General features: G+C 44.1%; 1 protein-coding gene across 2 annotated transcripts in view; it reads right to left on the minus strand.

Moving 5' to 3' along the window:
* AGBL1 (AGBL carboxypeptidase 1) overlaps window positions 1-23933 on the minus strand; it is a 388355-nt gene that overhangs the window by 102774 nt on the left and 261648 nt on the right. For both annotated transcript variants that reach the window (XM_083411906.1, XM_083411907.1), the window contains exon 22: window positions 19113-19276. In XM_083411906.1, the coding sequence (XP_083268032.1) occupies window positions 19113-19276 (164 nt within the window). The remainder of the gene's footprint in view (window positions 1-19112; window positions 19277-23933) is intronic.

Genomic DNA, 23933 nt, shown 5'->3' on the forward strand with positions numbered 1-23933 from the left:
GACACTCAAAATGATGTCATGCATATGTGCAGAAGTGCCGAAACGTGACCCGCGCAGGCACAGATGAGCGGACATGTGTTACGTTTGCTTCTAGATGCGAACAGGGCTCCGGAACGGATCCCGTTTGCATCTATAGGTACCACTGTAATAGTCAGTGAGTGTACAGTCTGTGTACCTTTGTACACAGAAAAAAAGTGTATACTCTTTTGTGCAAATAGTTGCACGTGTGTAGGGGTAGCTTGTACCTGGGTTTAGTGCATAGAAATGCAGTTCATTTTGGATCTCAATATGCACCTACTTAATTTGCACCTTCCAAAACAATGTATGAACTGAAACACAGCTATCCTTTGAAAGACTAACTCCCATGAATTGTGTGGTGCAATTCTCCAGCTAGTTAATGTGTACAGAAGTGTGCATATCAGAAGGCATATACCAGTTAAAATGGCATGTAAAAGATATCATGTTGTTTTGCAAGATGCTTGCAAAGATGTGTACATTAGGAGAAAATTGTTCAAAAATGCTCATGAATTTTCACAAGGACTTTTTTTTAAAAAAAACCACAAATAATTGTGAACTGATAAGAAATGCAGTGAATTGACTTTAAGATTGGGGAAATGAGAAACTGAGGGAAACTGCAACTGCAACTAAGAGATGTGTCCCTCCTTAGTTTGGTGTAAAAAAGTAAAGGGACCCCTGCCCATTAGATCCAGTCGTGACCGACTCTGGGGTTGTGGCACACATCTTGCTTTATTGGCCGAGGGAGCCGGCATGATTAAGCCGCTTCTGGCGAACCAGAGCAGTGCACGGAAACGCCGTTTACCTTCCCTTTGAGGTGCTTTCAAACTGCTAGGTTGGCAGGAGCTGGGACCGAGCAAGAGGAGCTCACCCCGTTGCATGGATTCAAACTGCCGACCTTTTGATCAGCAAGTCCTAGCCTCTGTGTAGTGGGTAATAAAAACTACTGAAGTCCACCCAAAGTGAAAATCAAGGTGGAGCTAGACGTTCTTGCTCAGTTAAAACCCCAAAAGGGTTTCACCTACCGGTAATTAATTACAGCATGAAATAGGAGCTCTGGGAGATGTATGCCATTCTCCCTCTTCCTGTTTTATCCACGCAACAACCCTGTGAAGTAGTCTAGACTGAGATCTATAGCGACTGGCCTACAGTCACAGTGAGCTTCATGGTTGAGCAACGATCTGAACCCGGGTTTTCCCAACTAACCATTGCACCACACTGACTCTCACTTCCCACCTGGACGTAAGCTAAAAGATTTATAGGGCCCACCTCAGCCAAAATACCTCAGGGATTTGGAGAAAACAAAAGTAATATTTCCCCATCCCCTGTCACCTCCAGGGTAGGTTTGAACATTGCTAAAGTGCTTTGCAAGATCACTTTCAAGGCCAGTGGGGAACTGACAAAGAGAAATCAACACTCAAACTTTTAATTTTAAATCAAATTCCTGCATCCCAGATACAAATACAACCCCCCCCCCAAAAAAATGTCTGACTTCCAACTATGTTCTCTTTCTTGGAGTTATTTGTGTTCGCAATGCAATGAGCTTAAAATTATGCTGGCAACTTCCCCGAAGGTCTGTGGAACGAGATCCCAGGGAAATTATTTGTCTTTTCTTCCCACTTATCTCCTCCTCCCCCTTGGCGTACAAGCTAAAAAGGCTGCGGTGCATCGCCAACATTATTATTCTCTAAATTGCAGCCAGGACTTCAGAGCTTGCTTCACCCCAAGAAAGATACAAAACATGATTAGATACAAAAGTGTGATGAGGAGGAGTAGAGAACACCTTGAAATATGAAGGGGAGATGAAGAAAAAGGATTGAAATCTGCTTTCAGGATAACCATCTTTTCATCTGTCGCATTGCCTGGGCTCTGATGCAGAGCCCCATTGAAGTAAATGAAAATCTTCCCATTGGTTTCAACAGGCTAATAAATAATTCTTCCTAATGTTTGCACACAGGCCTGTGTTTCAACCTCCAGTACCTCGTCATTTTTGAATAGCATTTTGGTGCTTAGCACCCCTTAGAGGTGGAATATTTGCACTCTTCCAGACTAGTAAATGAGAGAAAATTTAGCAGCCAAATGAAAGCTTGTATTCATGGAGGATAAGGCTATTATTGGCTACTAGTCATGATGGCTATGCTTCTGAGGACCAGTTACTGGAAGCCACAAAGGGGAAAGTTGGTTCTGTTTGCGGGTTTGCCACAGGCATCTAGTTAACCTCAAGATGCTGGACCAGGTGGGCCACTGGCCTGATCCAAAAAGATGTTCTTATATTTCAGTCCCACCAACTTTATAACATTTTTATATCAGTAATTTATGGATTAATAATTTTTTAAAGTTTTTTTATGTAAGCCCAACAGGGTTCACCCACTTAGGAAAGGACCCTCCAAAATAGGGGTGGACTATCATACATCATTTATAGAGGATATCCCTCAAATCTGGAGCTGGTCCTGTTAACAGCAGGTACAATATTTGGGTCGCATCCACACTATCCACTTAAATCACCCTTATACCACTTTAAAAGTCATAGGCTCCCCCAATGAATCTGGTGAACTACAGCTCATTATGTGGGCTGAGAGTTATTTTTATTTAATTTTTTATTAGATTTTCATAACTTTAACTTCAATTAAATTCAAGCTTCAACTTTGTTATATTTTTCTCTTAGAATTTGACTTCCCACATTCCCTTCCACGCTGTTTTTACATTCATCTCTTTTAGATCCTGCAAAATATCACACTTTTCACCTAATACATTTTTCTCTGTTACATCACATATTTCATCTAAAATATGTATTCCCCTGTTTCATATATTATCATTTCTTCCTGTTGCTCAGGATGCTGCCCATGATTTCATTTGGTTGTTATATATATATTTTCAAATAATCCCAAAAAGGCTGCCAATGGCTGAGAGTTATTAGGAGACCCCTCACAGAGCTACAGTTCCAGCACCCAAACAAGCTATAGTTCCCAAGATTCAATATGGGGAAAGCCATGCACTTTAAAGGTGCATTAAATATGCTCTAAATGTATGATGCACATGCAACCTTTCTCAGTCCTTTCTGCTTCAGATTCTGCCTTTGTGATTCCAGTTCAGGTCACCTTCCGGGCTTCAAATGAGATTAGCCTTTGCTTTTTGTGCCACAGAAAATTGCACACAGTGGTTTCCACCCAACGGGATACTTTTCCTGCAGACTATAAAGCAAAATGAGCTGGACATTGTTGTGAGTAGGGTTGCTGAACAGCCTGGAAAGCAAGTCTTAAATTGAGTCTTCAAGTAATAAATATTGTGGGTAATAATAAATAATAAGAAAAACCTTGATAAAACTTACAGAGTAGATTATGCCCTACACTAGCTATGAAGTTAGGGTTGCAGTCCAAGGAAAGTGCTTGACAAATCATTGCAGCAGGAACTCCGCTGTATTGAACTCTGTTTGGCTTTAGAATTCAAGGTCTCCTGTCTTTGGGCTCCAGAGGCTTGCTAAAGATAGGGATGGAAGAACATGTCATTTTCATTTTCTCCCCCTTTCTCATTTTTTTCAATCTTAGGTCACATTCACACCCTACAGGTTGTTGTTGTTGTTTAGTCGTTTAGTCGTGACCCCATGGACCAGAGCACGCCAGGCACTCCTGTCTTGTGTCTCCCACAGTTTGGTCAAACTCATGCTGGTAGCTTCACGAACACTATCCAACCATCTCGTCCTCTGTCGTCCCCTTCTCCTTGTGCCCTCCATCTTTCCCAACATCAGGGTCTTTTCCAGGGAGTCTTCTCTTCTCATGAGGTGGCCAAAGTATTGGAGCCTCAGCTTCACAATCTGTCCTTCCAGTGACCACTCAGGGCTGATTTCCTTAAGAATGGAGAGGTTTGATCTTCTTGCAGTCCATGGGACTCTCAAGAGTCTCCTCCAGCACCATAATTCAAAAGCATCAATTCTTCGGTGATCAGCTTTCTTTATGGTCCAGCTTTCACTTCCATACATCACTACTGGGAAAACCATAGCTTTTAACCATACGGACCTTTGTTGGCAAAGTGATGTCTCTACTTTTTAAGATGCTGTCTAGGTTTGTCATTGCTTTTCTCCCAAGAAGCAGGTGTCTTTTAATTTTGTGGCTGCTGTCACCATCGGCAGTGATCATGGAGCCCAAGAAAGTACAATCTCCCACTGCCTCCATTTCTTCCCCTTCTATTTGCCAGGAGGTGATGGGACCAGTGGCCATGATCTTCTTTTTTTGATGTTGAGCTTCAGACCATACATATAAACTACTATTCCCCCTCACAGAGCTACAGTTCCCAGAGTGGTTTAACAAACAATCCCTATTCCTAGAGAACTCTGGGAATTTAAGCTCTGAGAGGGGGATATAGGGGTCTCTCAGCACCCTTAACACAAACTACACTTCCCAGGATTCTTTGGGATAAGCCATGACTGTTAAAAGTGGTATAATAGTGCTTTATTGGATGTGACCTTAGTATTCCCCCCCCCCAAACACACTGCATTGGGACATTTGGGAAATGGGAAAGCTGGGAATAGCTCTGTTCCAATCTGCACAATAGCCAGGGAGGTGCAGTTCAGGTCAGCCTGTACTAAAATTTGCAAAGATCGAATTCATCAGGCAGCCTGACCCATTAGTGACCTTCCCCCTGGAGGAATCCTTGTTGTTCCTTTGAAAACCACCAGCTTAGATCCTTAAACACAAGCAGAACAGAAAAGACCTTGTCAACAGGTTTGGTTTCCGATACGCTGAAAGATTTCTTTGAACCTTTGTTTCTTTCTAGTCTACAAAAGACGCTCTCTCTCCCTCTTTCCATGCATTAGCCTTTGTATCCACAAGGATAGGCATAGTGAGGATAGATGGGACCCCAAGGCTTTGGAAACTTCAGAAGGTTAATCAGCCTGAAGACTGTGGAGGTCAGTAGGTTCTGAAGGATGAGGGGAAGCAGCCTAGCAAGCACTTGACTTTGTGCCAGCAACCCAGGAAATCCAATACCACACATTGTCCTAAGTGGCTGAGGGCACAGCTCAAAACATTTTCGGCACGGAGCTTGATTGCCTTCATGCTGGGATCTATTGAAAAGCAAGGGGAGGGGGCCTCACTCTCATCCATATGATCTCGTTTCCAGGAGCATTCATCAAGGGTCCTGCTCATTCATTAACAAGACATCACTTCTACTTTTTTAAAAAAGCCTATGCAACAAGAAGCAATCCAGCATGCCTTTTGGGTCTCTCCATGAGCAGCTTGATAGAGTTCATAATCTGCTACACTTCAGCGGTTTGCATGGGGATGGAGGAGCAATTTCCTCCATTCACATTTTAATGTCAGCCAAATTCACACTTGGACCTGAAACATGGACCGAAACACAGTTGTCCTTCAAAACCCATCCTTTTCTGCTTTGAGAGTAAATGGGTGGATGACACTATGTACACTGTCCTGAAGGAATGGCAGGAGCAGTCTATCAGATCATCTGGAATTTCAGCAAATGCCCTTAAAATCGCCCTCACCTATTGATACCTCTTCTATCAGGGAGATGTCATCCTTTACTCACTAGGGCCTACCCCAACTCTTGTTCCCAGACCCACCTAGAGGTAGTGGTTATTCTTGAAATTACAAGGTGCCAACCTGGTAGTTGCTGCTTTGGGGGGAAAAAACCTTCTGAACTTTGGTACTGGCCTAATTTACGAGTTAAAAACACTGTCTCCTTTTCTATACTTTTGAGTCCATTTCATGATTAATTTAGTTCCACTGAATTTCCTTTACTAACTGCGGAGCAGAAAAACGCATTTCCTAGCCTATTAATCTCCACTCTGGACCCATTTACAGAGGGCTAAATGAGGGAGAATCCATTTGCGCACTTTGTTCTCAAACCAGGACACTTCGGGAATAGTAAAGCATTCTGTGCCCTGGAAAGGGCAATACAAAATCATTAAGTAGAAAGCAGGAAGGATGGCTATCCACAGATAGTTCCAAGTTTCTTTCTAGCACCAGAGGCCAACAGCAACAAGTGGACAGCTCAGTGAATTAGAGCATGGTGCTGATGATGCCAAGGTTGCAGGTTTGATCCATATGGGACAGCTGCATATTCTTGCATTCCAGGAACTTGGACTAGATGATCCTCAGGGTCTCTTCCAACTCAACAATTGTATGATTTTATAATTATACGAATGAAACAACAACATCAAGCATTTCCAATGCATTATACAAAAGCAATGGGAGAATCTAGGCTCGTCACTAGGTCCTATCTGGAGATGCCAGGGATTGAACCTATGGCCGTCTGCATGCAAGTCAGATACTCTTTGCTATGGAGCTTGCTGCCAGATCACAACATTCAAATTCCCCCGTCTTTAGTTAAATGGTCAGGGGACATGTAATGGGAAATATTTCTACTAGAAAAGCACTGCAAGGCAGTGCTGACGATACCAGGCTAGATGGATCCAGGAAAAGACAGCCTCATCTATGACACTGGGTTTCAGTTCTAACACCTACACTGCTGATACTCAGTGTACATACCCCCACCCCAATTAAAACAGGAAGGACAGTTTACTCTTAGACTAGGAATGATATTTGCTCTTGATCAGCTCCTAGCACAATGGGAAGGTATCCATCTCAGTGCTATTTTTCTAGAAAGAGAGGTGCTGGAACTCACCATGAATGTCTCCCTTGTTTTCTTTATAATGGCAGTGGCATCCACCTGAGAGGTACAGTGGTCCAGCTGAAAAAATGCCCTTCTCCTTCTAACATTCCAGTTCTACAGCCCAATTGACAGTATCCCATTCACCAGGGCTCAGGGAGGCAGCAATTCTCCATTCCATTCTTTTGTTGTTCCACCCTTCACTGTCTTGACCCCAGACCCGGAATCAGCAAAGTCCTCAGGCACCAGCCCTGAGAAGAAGATAGATCCACTCCCTGGCCCACCGCATGTGGAACCAGAGGTACAACAGCACACATCTCTTCGCCAAACTCCTCAGGTGACACCTCCGCCACCAGGCTCCAATGACCAGCCCATACTTTCCTCAGGAGATCAGGAGAGCCAGAAGGAGATATCTCAAGGCCTAGAATAAGTCATGCAGTGGTGGGGAGAGAGACTTGGCAAAGTGCCCTCCTGGGGGGGGGGGGACACCGTCACATAAATTAAAAGCTGTCCAGGGTCCAAAGTGCTTGAGACTGCATATGACATAAAATTAAAATGACAAAGAAGCAAACACAGCAGCTCAGGAATGACAGGTACTCTATGCAGGTGTCTGGATTTTTTTTACAGTTTACAGTTGCTATCTTCTTCTTTTTGAAATAATAAAAAAGTAATTGTTTTGATTTGGACTATGGAACCCTACATAAATATAGCCCACAAATCTTTTCCCTCTTGGTATGTTTCATTATCGATGCAGTAAATTGCATAGCTGTATCTTATATTTCCTTATTGGCAATTGTGACAACACAGAGAGATATAGTTCATTTCTTTTTTCTGCAACCTGTGTGTTATAAAATTCATTACAAATAATTAGGGGGGAAATGAATGTGGGCGGAGGATACACATGCAAGAACATGAAGGCCCTGGAAAAAAGCTACAGAAAATTGGCCAGGTGTGCAGTATCAAATTTGGGGACGGGAAAGAAACCAGGCAGGGGGCAAATAGACAGAAATGGAACAATGCAGTTCTCCTAACATTTCAGTTCCCCCTTTCAGCAACAGGAGCAGGACATTCAAAACTCCAAAATATGGGGGAAATTTCAGATGGGCAAAAAAAAATCTGCATGAAAATTTGTACCCATTTTCATGAGCATTTCTCCTAATAGGACACATTTTTGTACACAATTTTGACTAGCACGTGAGTCTTTGCATACAACATCCCCCTGATAGGATGCATCCTTGTATATTATTTTCATCAACACACACATTTTTGTTATGCACTGGTTCAATAGGTGTGAATTCAGGAGGTCTGGTGAATGAGTTTCTCCCCTCATCCCTGTCAAGCTGCAAATGGTGACCAACCTCACATACTCTCTTATTCACAACCTTCTCCTCTAAGCTATGTATTTGACAGTATTCGGCTCCACTAAACCTGGCAATTTGTTTTCCTGCCCGCAGTTTCCAATATGTACATCTCTTGGGACCAAGGTAGACAGGACAACTTACATCTCCTTGTTTGCTTCAGGCATTGGTCTCCACCTACTCTGGGGAGAGCAAGCGTAATAATACATAAATAAAAACTCCCGCCGCCGCCACCCCCATCCTGCGAATTACAAGCTCTTTTGATGTAATGGTGACCATAGAAGGCAGTTGCTCGAGATCAGCATCTCAAAACCTGATGCTGATGGTACCGCCAAGGACATTTTTAATGATGGATCAAGGACATTGGCTGGCTGTTTATGAGAAGAGTTGTTTAAACAGGCTGAGGGACAGTCTTAGCATGCAAAAGCAGCTTCTCACACACAAAAGAATCTAGGAATGCGAGCATGAGAGTCTAAGGAAGAAACTATGTCTTAGTTTTCCATCTTTTCTGATCCACAAGCCATCTTTAACTTTAGTCTTTTCATTTTATGAATGTACATATTCCTGCTTTTCTCTATACAATAAGGGTGCGGATCCTGTGACCTTTCAGACGTGGTTGAATTCCAGCTCTCAACAGCCTCAGCCAGCATGGCCAATGGGTAGGGATGATGGGAGTTGCAGTCCAACAATATTTCAAGGGCCAAAGGTTCTCCATCCCTGGTCTAGGATGATCAGATGCCATTGTGTTGAAGAGGGTGCCTTTGTTGATGCAGCTTTTCATGCAGAGATGAGAAAAGCTACACAGAGGGATGGGAAAATCTGTCAATTTTGAGTTCCCTCGGTTTCTCATTTTTCCCGAACCTTTCAATTTCTGAATTATTATTATTTTGTTAAAAAAAAAATCATGGTAAAAATTCATCAACATTTTAGTGCAAACTTCTTCTAATAGACACAAGTTTGTATACCACTTTAACCAGTGCTTTTCTTCTAGACAAAAAGGTGCCCGTACTGCGTAGCCTTAAGTACCGCCGGGGGGGGGGGGGTGAGCACTGTTTCCCTTACGATAATGCATTTTTCTATGTTTAATGAATTTTATGGACACTTTACCTGAGTATATGCAATTTGGTTTACATTATTTGGCTGGAGAACTGAAGAGCAAAATTTGCAGAAGTGCAATATTTGAAGGATGGCTGCGTTCTGGTGCTTGTATTGTTTTGGAAATTGAGAAATAGGCAGGGTCACTTTTAAATGCTAACTGAATCAATTTTCTGCCCCTTCCCAAGCTACATGTGCCAGAATCTCTTCGTCTCCTATCTGATAAAAATATAGAAGGCCTCCTGCCTCCACAACTAGTGAGTCTTTCACCTGTTTTTGCTTTCCCATAAAGCAAGAAAGGAGATTCCTACTAAACATCAGGAAGAACTTTCTTACGGTAAGAGCTTTTTGACAGTGGAACAGACCCCCACGAGATGTGGTGGACTCACCTTCCTTGGACATTTTTAAGCAGAGGTTGGTTGGCCACCTGTCATGTATGATCAAGTTCATAGACTCATAGAATCATAGAGTTGGAAAAGACCACAAGGGCCATCGAGTCCAACCCCCTGCCAAGCAGGAAACACCATCAGAGCACTCCTGACATATGGTTGTCAAGCCTCTGCTTAAAGACCTCCAAAGAAGGAGACTCCACCACACTCCTTGGCAGCAAATTCCACTGTCGAACAGCTCTTACTGTCAGGAAGTTCTTCCTAATGTTTAGGTGGAATCTTCTTTCTTGTAGTTTGGATCCATTGCTCCGTGTCCGCTTCTCTGGAGCAGCAGAAAACAACCTTTCTCCCTCCTCTGTGTGACATCCTTTTATATATGTGACATCCTTTTATATAGTTGAGATTCGTGTGATGCAAAGGGGTTGGACTAGATGACCCACAGGGTCCCTTCCAACTCAACAATTCTATGATCCTATGAAAAGAGAATGGTGGTGATTGGAGATGTACTGCAATGGGGGTGGAGGGAACAGGGCTGTTCCATCTGTTCTGCTGAGAAACCAACTGCCTCTGGTTCTCCTTCATCACCTGGTGGCAGCTGAGAGACCAGCAGAGACCATCTGTCTTTGCCATGGGTAGGCAAACTAAGGCCCAGGGGACGGATCCGGCCCATCGCCTTCTAAATCTGGCCCGCGGACAGCCCAGGAGTCAGCGTGTTTTTACATGAGTAGAATGTGTGCTTTTATTTAAAATGCATCTCTGCGTTATTTGTGGGGCATAGGAATTCATTCATTCCCCCCCCCCAAAAAAAAGTATAGTCCGGCCCCCCACAAGGTCTGAGGAACAGTGAAATGGCCCCCAGCTGAAAAAGTTTGCTGACCCCTGGTCTTTGCCTTCCTTTCCCCCTCTTGTGTGACCTAACAGTGGCCACTCCATCAGTCTACCTGCACTGCTTCTATCCTAGCTGGTTGCTATGAAAGCCATGCTGTGTAAATGTTGCACTCCAGCTCCCATCATCCCTGATTTTTGACCATGCTGGCTTAGGCTGATGGGAGCTGTAGTGCAATGAAATCTGGAAGAGACCATGCTGCTTAGCTCTGGACTAGATTTTCCACCTTCTCTATATTAGACAGTGTCAAAGCTTGAAGGGGAACTGACAAGTCTTTGTTTGGTATTTGATAATGATTTCAGAGCAGAGCCAGGTTTAGGTTTGATGAGGCCCTAAGCTGCTGAAGGTAATGGGGCCCTTTATATGTCCAGCTGTCCTTTGTCAACAACAAATTGCCACTGTTTTTTGTGTTGAATATATGCTATATGGTAATTTATGAACCTAATAGGTATCTAAAGCCATTTGCACATAAAAAAATATGTATTACTTTCTATGGGAAGGTGTGGTTTTGGAATGCCTTGGTTTTGGAACAGACTTCTGGAATAGATTAAGTTTGAGAACCAAGGTGCTACTGTATATAGAAATGAGCAAACCAGTGATATTTTAGGGAGCAGGCTAGCAGGCGGGGCCCATTACTTACATCATAAGAGCCTATACAACACAAAACACTTGCTTTATGTAGGTTTTATTTTATTTGTTTTTTATCTTATATTTTGGAAATTTACACCCAGTTTTTTTTCCTTTAAATTTTCTGGGAGCCCCCAAGAGAGTGCGGCTCTAAGCTAAAGCTTGTTTAGCTTATACGTAAATCTGGCACTGTCTCACAGGACATACAGCCCCTGGGCTATTTCATGATAGGGAGGAAAAGGAGAAGTAACAGTTGTTGATTGGATAATATGCATCTGATGGAGACATGGGGCCTGGTTATTTGCAGCCCTGTGCTCTTGGGTAATTTGAATAACCTCCATGAATCGCATTAACAAGCATCACAATTGTAGGAGTTTGAAGTTTCCAGCTTTGATGTCTTCAGTTTCAGTTTCCAAACCAGCACCCCACGCCCGCCCTGTCCTCAGATTTAGTAGATGCTATTTGATAAATTAATTACCTTGGCAGTGGTGTGCACAATTTGAGCCCCGCCTGGCACTCAAGTCTTGGTCGGGTGTTTGATAACAATCTCAGGGGCCGTGCAGCTCCTAGGCTATTTCATAATCAAAAAATGTCAATCGGATAATACGAAAATGAGCAAACAGAGGAAGGCACAGACAGCTCGGGAAAAAGCATTAATGAAAAGTCGCTGAATTAGAATGGCCCACCTGTGGATGCCTACGTGGAGTCCATCTGAATACCAAACATATTCATTACCGCCAGCTCTGCATGACTGAGTCTCTGAAGAAGGCATTGGGACTGAGCTGGCATAATAGGAAGAAAGGGATGGAACAGTTTGCAAGGATAACAAAGCACTCTTCAGGTCAAAGCCCCTGAGTGGTTGTTGCACTCAGGTCCTGCTCATGAACATCCCACAGGCACCCTGTTGGCTACTGTTGAAAGCAAGACAGGGGTGTAGCGGAACAGGGCGATGGCTGCAGGCACATTTTTCTGGGAGGTGCTGTGCATTTGGCTCCACACTCTGCCCTGCCAGCCCTGAGCCTCTTTGTGATGCTGGGATCATTCCAGCCTTGTAAAGTTGTAGAGGGCTGGCAGAGCAGCATGAGGAGGATGCAACAACCACACGCCCTCCAATCCCAGGATCACCCTTGCTTTGTGAGGCTGGGTTTGAAAGGTGCATGGCTGTTGCATCCTTTTCACCCTGCCATACATGAGCCACTTTGCAAGGCTGGGATGATCCAAGGGCTGTGTTGGCCGACCGGGCTCCCTCCCCCATGAACAGGCAGGCAGGCAGCGCAGCATGGCCCCAGGATCGCTCTGGCAGCGTCAGTGGTGAGGCTTGGGCTGGGCTGCCACAGTCGGCTCCATTCACTCTCTGTGCCCCACCAACCCTGGTACCTGCAAACCATGCTACACCACTGGAACAAGATGCTGGACTAGATGGGCCTTTGTCCTGATCCAGGAAGGTTCTTCTTATGTTTATAAGGCTTCTCCATGTGAGTAGAAGAATAGGGAAGATCCAGGACATACCCCCTATCCTCACCCCCTTTGTATAGCAGAAAACTCTTTCTATTTGTGTAGGCTGCTCACATGATTTAGAACTCTAAGGGTCAAATTACAAATTCTCTTCAAAAACTGCTTTGAAGGAGGTTATCCCCCCCAAAATCAGGCAATGTCTAAAGTTTATGAAATAATTAAAACCAGCCCAATCTGTCAATGCTTCTCTTAGTTTTCCAATCTTAAGATCAGTTCTACACATTTCCGCATCACTGTGATTCTATACACAAACACACACATATGAATAAAAAGGTCCTCGTGGAAATCTACTGGCCTTTCAGTGTGAAGTTTTTCCTAACATACACATTTTTGTATGTCATTTTTCATTAATACAATGCATTTTTGTATGTTATTTTCACCAACGTGTACATTTTAGTGCACATTTGATGCCTTTAGGTACATATCTGCCCATGTTACTTGACATTGTGAAATTTGGAAAAGCACAGTTCCAAAGGATGGCTGCTTCTCAGTTCATATGTTGCTTCGGAATGTGAAAATTGATTAAATGTGAACTGAATTTAATTTATTCCCCACCCCTACCCCAAAGCTGTCACTGAGTTGGAGCAAGAAAGGAGGCCTACTACATCTACTGGAACTGCTTCCAAGTCCACTTGGGTCCAGGATTATTTGCTACTGAATATGCCACTAATATGCCACCTCAAATGACTATTGGGGGCAACCCTCATTCAGCACAGAAGCATTCTCTTGGAAACAAATGGGCTTTATAATTCCTGAAATGCACACAAGAGATTTCCAAGCCTAAGTTCATGGGAGGAATAATAGAAAAAGCAGGAGGGAGTAAAAAGCCGGGCTAGGAAAGGGAGCTGGATGCCTATCCTAATAGAGCTTTTGTTTCTCTCCAGAAGAGGAAGCAATCACAATTGCCGTCTCCTCATTGGCCATGACAAATGCGAAGGAACTCAGAGAGTGTTGACTAGAACCTAATCGCTTTTCTGGCAAATGAGCCATGAAAGCTATTGTCAAAAAACATGATGTCCAAAGTGTTTGCCAGCACTTCATCTTCCTAGCTGAGAGAACTCCTGGAGGTTTGAGGTGATAGGGAGAGGTTCTGTGAATGCAACAGCCGTGACACTTTCAGGTATGTTCCTAGAGCATTCTGAGGAAGCCATCATATAGCTGAAATACCTTCTTCCAATTTTGCCACCCGTTTGAAAGCAAAAAAACAACCTCTAGGCACGCACACAATTAAAAAAAAAAGATTTTTCTTTTCTCTTTTATTCTTTATGGTTTTGTTTCTCTGCAAACACCTATGAAGTATCTAGCCTTCCTATTGGTGGCAACAACCATGCACCTACTGGCTGCCCCTGTTATAGGTGCAAAATATAAGACTCAAGGCAGGAACCATTGCCCTCACTCTAATCTGGCTTGAGTTGGCACCATGTAGCTCTGTGTATAGCCAATTAAGAACGAGGGCGTGGAATATTGCCCTTCCTCTTATTTGGCTTCAAAATGATTTCAAATAAATCATGAGATTTGGCTATATGATGACAGCTATATAAATTCCAGAGTGAGGATAATGCTTTCTGCCTTCATTTTAACATCACATTGGTGAAAAAGAAAGAAAATGTTGACCAGCAGGAGTGATATGCACAGTTTCTTCCATTGCCTGAACCATGGCTATATGGCACAAAAAGGGAACAATTGGGTGGCCTTTGACGCTTACTATGAATGCTTTGTATTATTTTTTTAACATGCACACATTATACATAAATTGCCTTGCATATCCATTGACATATGATTGTTGCAGTCCAAACAGGAGCTTTATTGCTTTACTTTTTTCCTAAAGCTTTGTTTGTTGACTTCATTAAAGTTGTTCATTGTTAGAGGGATGAAGGCTGCAATTCTAACCATGTCTACTCAGAAGCAAGTTCCACTGATTTCAATATTAGGAGAAATTAATAAAATTCTTTAAAAAAAATCATGAGCATCTGGGTGCAAATTTCTCCTAATCAACACAATTTTGTATGCAGTTTTGACTAATGTATACATTTTGGCAAGCAATTATCCACATTATAACACATTGCTTCATGTTATTTTCACTATTATTTTTTATGCAGACTTTCCGCTAATAAATGCATTTTTGTCAACAATGGTTGTTGGAGAACAGCATCGCAAAATTATGGATAATTGCTAATTTTTGCTGATGGGTGTATTTCCATTCTCACATTGTTTTGGAATGTGTGAATTTGATAAATTCACCTTTCTATGCAGACTAAATTGAATTTCTCTCCCAATCCCTAGTCTTACCCACACATCTTGTTATAGAGTCAACCCTATCACAAAGCTAGGGGATATGTTGGCAACAGTAGCACTGCTCTCATCATGCTACCAACGGGAAATGCTTCCAGCTCCACTTTTGTTCTAAAAGATCACTTAATGTCAGCTACAGAAGTGGTCATATTGTACCGTTTCTGAGCCAACATGACAAATAACACAAAGCCTAACTTTCCAACCAAGTGTTCCACACTGGCAATGCCCTTTGCAAATGTCTCTGATCAGGTGAGTTCAGAAAGGAGGAAGGTGTGCTGTCAGTTCCATTCTGGAAAAGACGTGGAGCTGAAACAGCTGAGAAAGGTGCATTAAAGGGCATCTATACAGATAAGACCTGACAGGTAGAATCAGTTGCTGTCGCAAGACAATGCTCACCTGGAGAGTGACACTGCCAGCTATATCAGGTGCTGGAGCAAAGGGAAACTTGTATAGGAGACAAAGAATAGAGATTTGTAAGAGAAGGGGGATCAGTAAAGATGAAGAGACAATTGATCGGCAGCAGAGTGTATGCTTTGCATACAGAAGGTCCCGGGTTTGATATCTGGCATCTGTAGTTAATTTATATGACTCTCTTGGTCTTCTCTAGGTAACAGGCTATGGACAAGGCCTCTGGGTTGTGTTTGTCTTGTTGGGCCAAAGGTTGTGCAAAGTTGTAGTGTAAATGAACCTCTCATTTCACATTCAGGGAGAGGTCAAGGATTAGAGGTCAACTGCAATACCTTGGCATGCAGAAGGTAGCAGGCTTGATCCTAAAACTCTCTCCATGCAAGAGTGGGAACCCTTTTTCACCTGTCAAGTGCCATGATCATTTGGGGATAATCTGTCGGGGGCTGCATGGCCAAAAGTGAATGGGCACCCTTTCTTGCCCTGAACTCACTTTCTTCTATGCTCTTCCGTTCCCCCTTTTTTCCCCTGCCACACACATGAGAACAGGCCGAGGGCTGCATTAAATTGGGCCAAGGCTTTCATGCTACCATTAGGCTGTATGTTGCCCACCTCTGTCTTAAGGGATCTCAGGTAGCAAGGAAAGTCCTCAATCTACCCGGGACCTCCAAGAATTGCAGTCAGTGAAGACTAGATTATACTGTGTTAAGCAGACCAGGTAGACCAGGATAAGGCGGATACATAGGGTAATATTTGGTAGTGTGTTCTTTCAGGATCCTTTTGTAGCGATCAATGTAGTGATCAGTTTTCTTTATGTATATCCGTATGCAAACTTTGCTCATATTTATTCTGAGTCTAAAGCGGTAGGCTTACAATGATTTTAAAGCCATAACACAGTTTAAAGCCACCAAGGAAGCTGTCATTAAGTTAACAGCAATTCAATTAAATGCTGTCGCAAAGGATCGCAATACCAAACACAGCCATAAAACGTTTCAACCAGCCCCAAAACGTGAGTCTTGCATTGCTTCTGAAAAGTTAGAGAAGAGATACAATTCACAACCATGTATCCACCACATACTTTCACTGTTCCTTTATGGCTTTATAAGCCACCCATCATTTTGCAGTGTATAATAGGATAAAACCATTACAAAACATAGTCACAATTCTGAAAGCAGCAGAATAATAAAAACAGATGTTGGCAGTAGAAACAGCAACACACACACACCAAAGGATCAACTTAAGCCCGCTAGAATGATTATTGATCTTCAGCTGGTGGGTTGGGATCCACTACTGACTTGTATCCTGAGCTAAGGTGGGTCACAAGAACAGCAGCACCTCCAGACAAATGCATGGTTAAAATAAGCCAAGAAATTGGTTTGGTGGACTTTCCTTCAGCCGCCAGGGAGCAAAACTCCACCCAGCACCCTCAAATTTAGTTGAGCTGCCCCAAGTTGTTGAGCTTTTTTGTGGGGGGGGGGAGATAACTCACCTGTAACAACACAGCAGAAATAATTGCTTTTGTTTCCTGACTCTTTGGGACTATTTGACGCTGCAGAGTAACAGAGCGATGGAGGAGGTTAGAGGGGACTTTTGCTCCATTGCTTTTCACTGCCGCCGATCGAGAGGGACTGGTATACAGTAGGTAAAGACGGCCCTGCTCTCCTTCATTGGAGGCTTTTAAAGAGAGATTGGATGGCCATCTCCCAAGGGATTCTTTAGCTGTGATTCCTGCATTGCTGAAGGTTGGACTAGATGACCCTCATGGTCCCTTTCCAACTCTACAATTCTATGAGTCTATGATCTTCAAATGCATGTTTGAGTTAAAGTTGAGTCCTGTATCTGAAACGGTGGAAGACTACTGAGCTAGATGACATGTCAGAAAACCTGGCAATGAATTAAAAGTCTTCCCCTGGTCTCATGAAGACATCAGGCTTGGTGCATATCAAGAAAAGCAACGGGTCACATTAAGAAAGAGATACAGAGCTTTGGACCAAGGCTTCACTTCCACCGAAGGGGACTGCCGATAAATCCTGCTCATCCCAGCAACCTCACCCTCCGTGCTGCTTTGGCTACTGGATGCCTCAGGATACACCTATCATAGACGCTGGCTTAGTCTCAGAATAATATGGAAACACGGCTGCGCAATGTCACTTTTTTGAGCACCACCACCATTTCCCATCTGGTCAAAAGAACCTGCACTCAAATGAATTTTCTCACGGTTATTTCAGCACATCTTGTTCTCAGGATCTCTCACTCTCTACCCCACAAGGCTGGGATACAAGAGAGGGATGAAATAAAGTCAAATCACCAAAAGGGAGAAGAAGAGAACAAAAAGCATGCTTTGCGTCCAGGTCAAGATGAAAGCCAGTGATGCTGATGGACTTCGTTCTGCCCTCAATTTTTGCTGGTGCCCTTCTGCCTCTGAGCTGACTTGACCCTCAACACCACCACCTGCCTTCCTGCAACAACTATCTGCCTTTTAAAGAAATTTCTTGGCTTTGCCAGGTGTTTGGAATGTTCCTTCCCTATCTCCAAGTTATTTTAACTCAAAAGGCTTCCGCAGCTCTCCTGCTCTGAAGTCAGGTTTGATTTATGCCTGGAATCCATCCGTCTGGCCAGGCTTGAATAGCTCCCTTTAATGACACGCGGATTGCTTGTCAGGCGGCTGTCCGTGGCACGGCTGGTGTTTGGAACACACAGTAATTGCTTCATTTATACGCTCACATGTACAAGCGAGCATGACTAATCTAAAGAAATGTCTCTATTTTTAAGGCTATTTGCCCCCTTCTCTCTCTCTCTCTTTTTCTCTCTCTCCTTCCATAAACATTAAAAATGATGAACAAGACTGTAAATATGGTCTCCAGCAACACGAACAGGTGGTGCTAATGGCTGTTAAAGCATCCCTGAAGGGAGAGGATGGGAACCCACCATAAATTACGGGGTATATCTGCAACAATGAGAGGGGGGATACCATTGCTTTCTGGGGGAAATGGAAGGCGGGATCAGTTCAATGGGAGACCCATTATGTGAGCTGCAACTCTCTGCAAATTGTGCTTTCTTTCTATGCTGTTCTTGGAAAGGTGTTAGGTTGGCATGTAGCCATGTGTCCAGGAAGTAATCATATATTGGATCTGGCCAATTTACTTGGATCCACAAACTCTGTAAGGCCAGTTGCATGAGACAATCATTCTCTTTGTAGTCTTGTTGTTGCACACACTTTTAAGGAAATATTATTGCCCCAACTTGGACGTACAATCTATCCCCATCTCCAGCAAACCTCCATTACAGCTCTCAGAAATAGACTTGGGAAACACAGAGAGGCTTAGGCAATAGTAAAAGCACCTACTCTTCAAGTAGCATTAAGACTTTAAATACGAAAAACCTACCTGGGGGAGGGGGGGAATCAGCCCATGCACTTAAAAGAATTTATTTTGCTGGTTCCTTTCTGTGCCTCAGATCACAATATTGAATTTACTAGCAAACTTGCTATCTGGCTGGCAACATAGCATCAGATAAGTATCACACCACACAATAAAAAAAAATCCCATTGCCTGATGCCATGAGGATCAAGAACAGTCACTAATCTGAATTGGGTGGCCATGTGTCCTATTTTACAGTGGATAGTCCTCTATTTGAAAGAATCCTCTATTTGGAGGGCTCTCTGATCCATGTCCAGTTTGGCAAATCATAAGACAAGAGAACTGTAAGGGCCTTGAAGCTGCTAACACCTAGATGCTGTTCACATGTACTACTGACAAGCCAGGTGTCTCCCATCTTATATTTGTGCAGCTAGTTATGAAAATTTATGCAAATGTGTGTGTTGTTTAGGTAGCCACCCTAGTGCTTCCATTGAGGCTAGATACAGATATTGGGAACAAAATCAGGTGCAAATTGTGCTTCTATTCTGACCTTTGGGCTCGGAGGTCTGTGATTTCCTCTTCCACGTCCAGCAGAGCTGTTGCTTGTGCCATCACCTTCTTGCTGCAAGGCAGGGATTTCAGCTGCAGGATGAGGAGCCCAAGGCAAAACTTGGCTCCCATCTCCTCCAGTTCCCAAGTCCCTATTTGTAGACCCTGGGGACACATAAATGGAAACCATCAGAGCTCCAAACGAAGTCACCAAATTAGCACTGAGAGTGTGTTGGAGTTTGGCAAATATATTGCAGTGGTATACAGAAAGAAACAGGCTGACAAGATTACTGCATGAAAGAGATAAAGACAATTTAAAGTTTATTAGTCACAGAAAACAAAGCAAATTCTGGGTTCAGGTTTTAGCAGAGGCCGAAACAGAGGCACTAGTACATGCTAACTCATACTGAGTGGCTTGAAAGGACTAACTTGGAGAAGAAGCAAGAAGGGCGTAAAAACTGGAAAGGAAGTAACCAACTTTATGAACAAGCAGAAGGCAGGATCAGGACAGGTGAAAGAGAAGGAACAGGTGAGGCGGAAGAACAGATAGGCAGAAAGACAATCACCCCTACTGGTTCATGTAACTAATTGCAAGCATTGTTGCTTTACACCCAACAGTGAGATCACCATTTTGGTACATGTTCCTGCTGAGGAAGAGGGCAGAAGTAAATGACAATCCCAACCAATGTAGGGCCAATAGGATGGTCCATTGGCAGATAGATAGTAATGCTGAGCCTTCATGAGAGCTGCCCATTTGAGCTGTATGATTCCTTTGATTGCACCAGTGAACCATTCAGATCCCTTCTTTTTGGGGGGAAAGAGTTGCATCCTCCTTGGGAGAACCAAGAAGGCAAACCCACTCAGGTCACATACACACTATTTAAAGCACATGACCTCCCCCAAAGAATCATGGGGAACTGTAGTTTGTTAAGGGTACTGGGAAATGTAGTTCCATGGGGAGTAACCTAAAGTTCCCATGATTCTTTGAGGGAAGCCATGGCTGTTAAAGTGTTATGAATATGCTTTCCATAAATGGTGTGGATGTGACTGCCATCATTAACAGGGGCAGAAATAAAAAGGAAGAAGGGTAAAGGGAACATAAGCAAAGGATCATCTGTTGAAGAACAAGCAAACAACAGGAAGCCAATTACAAGAAACACACCTAAGAATCACAGATGTAGGGTTGGAAGGGAAGCCAAAAGTCATCTAATCCAACCCCCTGCAATGCAGTGAGAAGGCTTAATATCACATCTACTGGGAAAGGCTTAAGGACTCCAATCTGTGTGAAGCCGGTTTGGGAAACAACACATTGAACAGTAATATTTTATAACAATGTCAAGGTTACATGTGCATTTTTGGATGAAAAACCCAGCACTGGAAACTCAGCAAGTACACAGTAAAGGGGAGTGTGAACACAGGCTAGTTTTAATTCCAATCATATTGTAAGGAAAGTTCCTCAGCCCACGCCGAATCCACCCACCTCCTTTCCATTAAAATTTTTTTTATTATTATTTTTTATTTTAAAAAAACAGCATGTGAAACTGTATCCAGCTCCTTCAAACCGCCACAACTCAGCTTCAGCAAGCAAAGCAATGCTAACTCCAGCCCGGACAACTGCAAAACCTTTTATGTCTCCCCATCCTGCTGAATGCTGACTGCTGAAAAAGCGCCGAGGATGAAATGAAATAGTCACAGGGTCCTCATTTGCTCCCTGCGGGACACAAAGCCATTCTCAATTATTTCCAATGGGAGCCTCTCTATCCTGGGGCGGTGGGAATTGGACCCTGGTGCATGCAGGGAAGTGAGAAAGTGCCTGTGAACTCCCCTCTGCTTTGGCCCTCCTTGACCCTTACTAAATGCATACATCGAAGCTCTCGCACAGAGGGCAGGCTCAATTGCCGCGCTGCCCAGCTCCTTTGCGATCAAGCCAGCCTGACCCTGCCGCACCAACCCCTCCCTGCCAAAGCTCATTGACATGGGCTCCCATTGCCATTACTACCAAAGAAGGTTTCCTTAGTAACAGCAACGAGCTGCTTCCCAAGGTGTGAGCTACGTTCCAGCATGGCTGTGTTTCCTTTCTATGCTTGTGACTCAGATTAGGGGCTATTATTAACTAGCAAAAAAATGTGCATTGTGATTGCTGGCTGGGGCAGAGGAAAGGTGTGTACGCAAGTTGCAGAGAGGCATTCGGGAGCCAGGCTCCCTGTTTCGTTTGCCTCCCCCTTGCCACAGGGCCATGGATTGCAGCCAGATTGCTTTGTGCCCAGGGCTTTGAAGCAAAACGACTGCCACTTCTCAGTCAGGGGATTCCTCATCAGAGGAAGGCATGGAGGCCCCAGCATTACACCAAGTCCTGGATCAGGCTCAACCTGGACGCAAGGAGCCAGAATCCTTGGAGGAGGTGAAGGCTTGGTGAGTATGGCCTCTGATGTCAAGACCAAGCAAGTCCTAGGTCTGAGGGAGAGATGGTGGCTCAAACAGAAACTTGTCATATCAGGAGGACCATCCAACTCCTAAGGATTTGGACATGATCCTCAAGGAGACCTCTAGATCAGTGGTTCCCAGTTAGCTAACTCCTATGGACCCCCAATAAATGGGACGCGGGTGGCGCTGTGGGTTAAAGCCTCAGCGCCTAGGGCTTGCCGATTGAAAGGTCGGCAGTTCGAATCCCCGCAGCGGGGTGCGCTCCCGCTGTTCGGTCCCAGTGCCTGCCAACCTAGCAGTTCAAAAGCACTCTCGGGTGCAAGTAGATAAATAGGTACCGCTTACTAGCGGGAAGGTAAACGGCGTTTCCGTGTGCGGCTCTGGCTCACCAGAGCAGCAATGTCACGCTGGCCACGTGACCCGGAAGTGTCTTCGGACAGCGCTGGCCCCCAGCCTCTTTGAGTGAGATGGACGCACAACCCTAGAGTCTGTCAAGACTGGCCCGTACGGGCAGGGGTACCTTTACCTTTACCTTTTATGGACCCCCAATGGCCAAGCCATTGTTATAAGGATTCTAAGGTTTCAAATATAAATTAAACGTTCATAAATGCACAAGGCAAAAACATACATAAGTATATAAACCACGTGTCTGAAATAGTACAGGAGAGCAATCCCGAAGCCATTTTAACTCTCCCAGTGAACTCAAATATTCCTCTGCAGTAAGAGAGGGAAATGGGGAAAGCCTCCCCATTGTCATTTTGCTTGCATATCCTGTCTTAAGGGCATATTTGTGTATGACTAGGGTGAGCCTGTGACCTGGATTCAGGAACTAAACGATTAACCATCACAAAAGAATGGCCAGGCTGCCCAGGTAAAGCAATCAAGTGACCATTATCAGGTATCCTGGCAAAGAGGATTTCTCCTTTAGACTGCCTCCTGTGATGTATTTCTGCTGTAGACCGCCTCCTTCTGTGATGTATGCATGATTTTTCAGAGGGGGGGCCTTGGGCTACACGGTGGTCAACTTCTATATAAGGGCTTGCACACCATTGTTCTGGGTTCTCTCCTCCCTCCTGCGTGTGGTGAGTGAGGACCCTGTTGCAGCAGTTAATAAAGATCAGGCTTACTAGCTACTTTGCTTCTCAATATACTCTTGTTGGTGTCTGTTACTGTATTTTCTCCTACCAATAGGGAACCCACTTAAGGACTCTATACAGGCTCTTGGATACCCCATAAGACAGGCATGTCCAAAGTCCATTTCGGGGGCCTGTGGCAGTTTACTTCCTGGGGTAAAATCCTTTAAAAAACCATCAGCAAATTCAGTCCAAAAAGAAGCTCAATAACTCGAACCCCAACTTCAATCCTAAAAAAAGGCCAACAACTTTGGTCTCCCTTTGGACGGCCCCCATGGCCCTTCACTTCATCAAATCTGGCCCTCTTTGAAAAAAGTTTGGATAACACTGCATAAGGGGAAAGGAGCAGGGTTTTTTTTCCCTTATAACACCATGGAACCCCTAATTTTGGGGGGGGGAATGATATCTCTACAGTGGTACCTCTGGTTGCGAATGGGATCCATTCCGGAGGCCCAGTCACAACATGAGCAGAATGCAACCCTCATCTGCGAGTGCGTGGGTCGCGATTCACCACTTCTGCGCATGCGTGTGACGTCATTTTGCGTGTCTGCGCATGCGCGAATGGCGAAACCCAGAAGTAACCCTTTCCAGTACTTCCGGGTCGCCGCAGAACGCAACCTGAAAATGTTCAACCCGAAGCAAAAGTAACATGAGGAATGACTGTATGGTAGTTTTCATTATGTGAAAGGTGACGCAGATCCCCTGGGTGTGTTATGTGGAACCCCTGGTGCCCAAGGACCCCCAGTTGGGAACCACTGCTCTAGACGGAGGCAATGGATAGGAGGGTACATTTGCAGTGAAGGCATGATAGCAGGGAGGCCTGGCTGGGCAAACGGAAAGACTGCAGACATCCAGAGGACTCTGAATGTTCAAGTTTGCTTCCATGTTTGCTCTCCAGCATGCTAAGGATGGCTCCTATTAGTATGCTGCCCGAGAGCTCGCTGATGGAATTAGCGAGGAAGAAGACTGTCAATTTATTTATACCCAGCCTCAGGGTATTACAACTGTGTGTGTAAAGCTATTGTGATGCAGAGAGCATTCAGCGTGGTGCATACATGTATAGCCTGGCTAGGAACAAGGCGGATAATGCAAAGCCGCTGTCCCCAGAGAGAACACCTGGATTATTCTGCTGCCAACCAGAGGTCAATTTTTCAAACTTGGAAGGATTTCGTCTCTAAAAGAAGAAGAAAATCCTCAGTTCATCAATGTGTTTTTGGACTCTGCTTTCCTGATCCTTTGCATGGATCTCTAACACACTTGCCCTC

This window comes from Podarcis tiliguerta, assembly GCF_965153285.1.
Source record: "Podarcis tiliguerta genome assembly, chromosome: 14".
Taxonomy (NCBI): domain Eukaryota; kingdom Metazoa; phylum Chordata; class Lepidosauria; order Squamata; family Lacertidae; genus Podarcis; species Podarcis tiliguerta.